This window comes from Phaseolus vulgaris, chromosome 3, assembly GCF_000499845.2.
Source record: "Phaseolus vulgaris cultivar G19833 chromosome 3, P. vulgaris v2.0, whole genome shotgun sequence".
NCBI classification, from domain to species: Eukaryota; Viridiplantae; Streptophyta; class Magnoliopsida; order Fabales; family Fabaceae; genus Phaseolus; species Phaseolus vulgaris.
In genome coordinates this window covers 26,091,668-26,095,837 of record NC_023757.2, presented here as the reverse complement: position 1 = coordinate 26,095,837, position 4,170 = coordinate 26,091,668, and the positions used below count along the sequence as shown (strand labels likewise).

At 49.9% G+C, this 4,170-nt stretch overlaps 1 protein-coding gene across 1 annotated transcript; it reads right to left on the bottom strand.

Moving 5' to 3' along the window:
• Positions 1-1,245: 1,245 nt before the first annotated feature.
• Positions 1,246-2,727, bottom strand: LOC137839446 (uncharacterized). The gene is made up of 2 exons (XM_068648561.1): positions 2,609-2,727; positions 1,246-2,527 (listed from the first exon to the last, which is right to left on the bottom strand). Exons 1-2 carry the CDS (start codon positions 2,725-2,727, stop codon positions 1,246-1,248), a joined length of 1,401 nt encoding a protein of 466 aa, XP_068504662.1.
• Positions 2,728-4,170: the final 1,443 nt, after the last annotated feature.

The following is a 4,170-nucleotide window of genomic DNA, read 5'->3' as shown; positions in this document are numbered from 1 at the left end:
TTTCAAGACACATTTTTATACGCCTTCAATGCGCTTCAACGTGCTTTAAATGCAGAAGGTATATAAAAAGGGGCTTTGGCTCGTTTGAAAAGGGAGAGTTTTTGACCTAATTCTCATAGTTACACAGAGCACAAACCCTAGTTGTTTTCGCTGCGCACCCACTGTGTGCACAAGGCAATTAGGGACACCCAATTTTAGTGATTCAGTACAGTTATTTTTGACCACCTCCAAAGGGTGTGTCACCATTGATGTTTCTCGCTAGCTGACTTGATCGTTGGACTGCAAACGGCCGCGAGGGCGCCCCTTTGTTCACTTCTTTTCAGGTACTCAGAGACGGAGCAAAACGAAGGTGCCCTAGCTCGCAAGGACAAGCCACGCGCAAAGACGATCCCAGTCAACCGGCGGGAACAACACCCTATCTTGGCGACAACTTGTTTTGGCGATGCCTCCTCTAGGCGACGACTTATCTTGGCGACGCCTCATCTTGGTGGCGCTTCAAGTTTTCGTCTTTGTTTCTTTAACCTTTGATCTTACATTCGAATAAGGGAAAAACTAGAGCAAAAACATTTTAAACTTCTCTTTTCTTTATTCGGGTGACCTCATTAAAAAAACCCCAGGAGGGAAAAAGAGTGTCCCCTTTACAAACTTCAACTGGAATAACATCAACTGAAATAACATCAACTGAAATAAAACTTTAAATTCGCCGCATTCCAGCTACGTGAGATGGGGCCTCCTTCTAGAGTCTCTAACTTATATGAACCGTTCCCTTTGGAGACAACTTGTTTTCCAACTCGTAAGGGTGAGCCTTTCTTATGACCGACTTACCAACCTAGAATTGTCGCGGCTTCACCTTAGAGCTTGTGCTGGCGTTCCACTCTTCTTTTCGCAGCTTCAACCTTGATTTTGCGCTTCTTCTCTAGCTCCATCTGTTAGGTCCAGGTTCACCCTCCTTTAGTTGTTGGACTCCATGAACCCCAGGGAACGGGGCGAGCTCTCGCAGATCTCCACTGGGGTCGTGGCGTCCGATCCATATACTAAGCCGAAGGGCGTCTCCATGGTGGAGGATTGAGGCGTGGTGTGGTAAGCCCATAAAATCCTTGGTACTTCATCTGCAGTCGGGGCCTTTCCGTGTACTCCTTCCATTGGCGAGGCCTCGCCATTCTTTCCTTCCGTATGTGCGTCTTCTATAGGCGTCGCTCCTAAAGCGGCTTTGACTGGCGTGGACTCCGCGAGCGTCGCCTCTCCCTACGACTTTGATTCTGTAGGTGAATATGAGACAGGTGGTCGCTCAATCACCATGACTATGCCTCTCTTTGTTTTTAAACTATTCTCATAGCATTTTCGGGCTTCTTCTTGGTCTGACTTGATGACTATCACGTTGCCGCTAAGGTCTGGTAACTTCATCTTCATGTGGCGTGTGGAGGACACCGCCCTTAGTCTGTTCAAGGCGGGTCTGCCTAACAGAATGTTGTAAGGTGAGTTGGCGTTAACCACCAAGTATCGAATGCCCTCGGTGCGTGATGCCACCCCATCAGTGAACATTGTCCTCAGCTCCAAGTAGCCACGCACCTCTACTGGGTTATCTGCAAATCCATATAAGCACCCCGTATAGGGTCTCAAAAGATCAGGGGACAATTGTAGCTTGTTAAGGGTCGACCAAAACATGACGTCTGCAGAATTGCCTTGGTCGACGAGGACCTTATGTACCTTTCTTCCCGCGGTGACTACCGAAATGACCATCGGGTCATTGTCATGTGGGACGACATCCCGCAGGTCAGTTCTTGTGAAAATGAGGTCTGACTCCCACGGGTCGTCCGAAAATTCTTCTGCAACCAAATTTACTGACCTTAAGTATTTCTTTCGTTGAGAGGCAGTGGGTCCTCCCCCGGAAAAACCGCTAGAGATGGTGTGCACTTCTTGATGAGTTGGGACTTCGTGCGCTTGACCTTCCTCTGGCGTTGCCGGGTCGTGACATTCGGACCATGATTCCTTGTGAGGTCTCAGTATCTTGTCGGACTTCACTGAGGGCCTCAACTTGTCAGCTATGTTGGGCACAATGATGAGGTCTTTGAGTTCTACCACAAAGTTGTGCCTTAGTAGTCTATTCCCCTCTCTCCTTCCTTCTGCCCGACCCCTAGGCTGAGTCCTCCTTGTCTCGTCGGTGCGTTTTCTGTCTGGGTTCCTTCTCTCTGTGGCAGCTTCGTGGACCCTAGCAGGTTGTGTGCGTATCTGCGCTCTTGGTCGTGCAGGTGCAGCAGTCGTGCACTTTTCGTACACCTCGCCTTCTGAGGCAATGTGTTCTACCACTCGACGCCTTACTTCAGCAAAGGTCTTGGGGCAACTGCGGTTAAGCGATTTACTAAAAGATCCAGGACACACCCCCTTCCTAAATGCGTACACGATCATGGGCTCGTCTGTGGTACCCACCTTCACCACCTGTGCCCCAAAGCGGCTTATGTACTCTTTCAGAGTTTCCCCTTGGTATTGCTTTATGTTGAAAAGGTCATACGAAACTGGGGCTGGGGCCCTGTTGGCTAAATACTGTTATCTAAATAGCCGTGAGAGCTGTGCGAAAGACATGATGTGACCCTTTGGGAGGCTGATGAACCAATCCATAGCCATCCCAGTCAAAGTTCTCATAAAGAGCTTGCACCTTACGGCATCAGAACCGCCAACCAACATCATCTGCGTGTGGAACACAGTGCGGTGCACCTCAGGATCCTCCATCCCTGTGAAGGTTACCTTGGGCCCCGTGAACGTGTTGGGGATCGTTGTCTCCAGGATCGCCTATGAGAATGGTGTTGTGAACTCTCTAGTTGGGGAGGCAGTCTAAGGCTCATCTACATCGTGCCATCCACGGCGTCACTCCTCGTTGGCACGGTGGAGCTCATCGTTTCTTGCCTGAGAAGTTGCGAGATCCGCCTACAAGTGCTCTTGCTCCGCTTTCGATGCTGCCATTGCTTCCTGCAGCCCTTGCATCATGCCCACAAGTTGTTGCATGGACATCTCTTCACTCCTGGAGCGCGTAGGTCTCATCTTCGTGACTTTCTGGAAGCCTTCTTAACTTATCTGACTTTGAGAACTGGAACTGAAAAACTTGTGTAGTGGGACTGATGTTTTATATCGGCCCCACGGTGGGCGCCAAATGTTCCCACCGGTTGACTAGGATCGTCTTTGCGCGTGGCTTGTCCTTGCGAGCTAGGGCACCTTCGTTATGCTCCGTCCGTGATACCTGAAAAGAAGTGAACAAAGGGGCGCCCTCGCGGCCGTTTGCACTCCGACGATCAAGTCTGCTAGCAAGAAACATCAAAGGTGACACACCCTCTGAAGGTGGTCGAAAGTAACTGTGCTGGAATACTAAAACTGGGTTGCCCTAATTGCCTTGTGTTCACAGTGGGTGCGCAGCAAAAGCAAATAGGGTTTGTGTTCTGTGTAGACTCCGAGAATTAGGTCAAAACTCGGTCCCCTTTTCAAACGTCCCAAGGTCTCCTTTTATACACCTCTCGCATTTAAAACGCGTTAAAGCGCATTGAAAGCGTATAAAAATATTCCTTGGAACGTTCGAATATTAACTGAATTAGCGCGTACCTTAGCAAACTTTCACTGAAACATTTAATGAGCACGTGCTAATTGCCACGTGTCCTTCTGACTTGATCGTTACTCTGTGCGTAGGGCCTCACAGCGCCGTAACCCAGCTTAGGGTTAATCCATTGTGTGAGTCCTCCTTCCTTGAAGTGCATCTGGCGCGTGGGGTGACTTTTTGGGTGCCAACTCATGCGCTCTAAGCTCGAGTCACTTGCCCTGGGGGTGTATCTACCTTTCTCTCGTACCACGCACGTGGTTCTCCCCTGGTTGTGGCCCTCTCATGGGTCGTATCTGTCCCAGGATCTCCCAGCAGTGGTGTGGATACTTCACGAGTCAGGTTACCCCTACTGGTACTAGAACTTATGGCCCTGAGGCCACTTTCCTCTTTTCTTTGTTACTGTTCTGACCTATCGAGGCCCGAAGCCTCCTTGCGATGTCTTAGCTTGGTGCTTTGTCTTGGCGACGCCTTTACTTGGCGATGCTTTAACTTGGTGACGCTTTTCTTAGGCGACGCCTTAGCAAGGCGACGCTCCTTATTGGCGACGCATTAACCCGGCGATGCCTCAGGTGGTCAATCTGTTGACT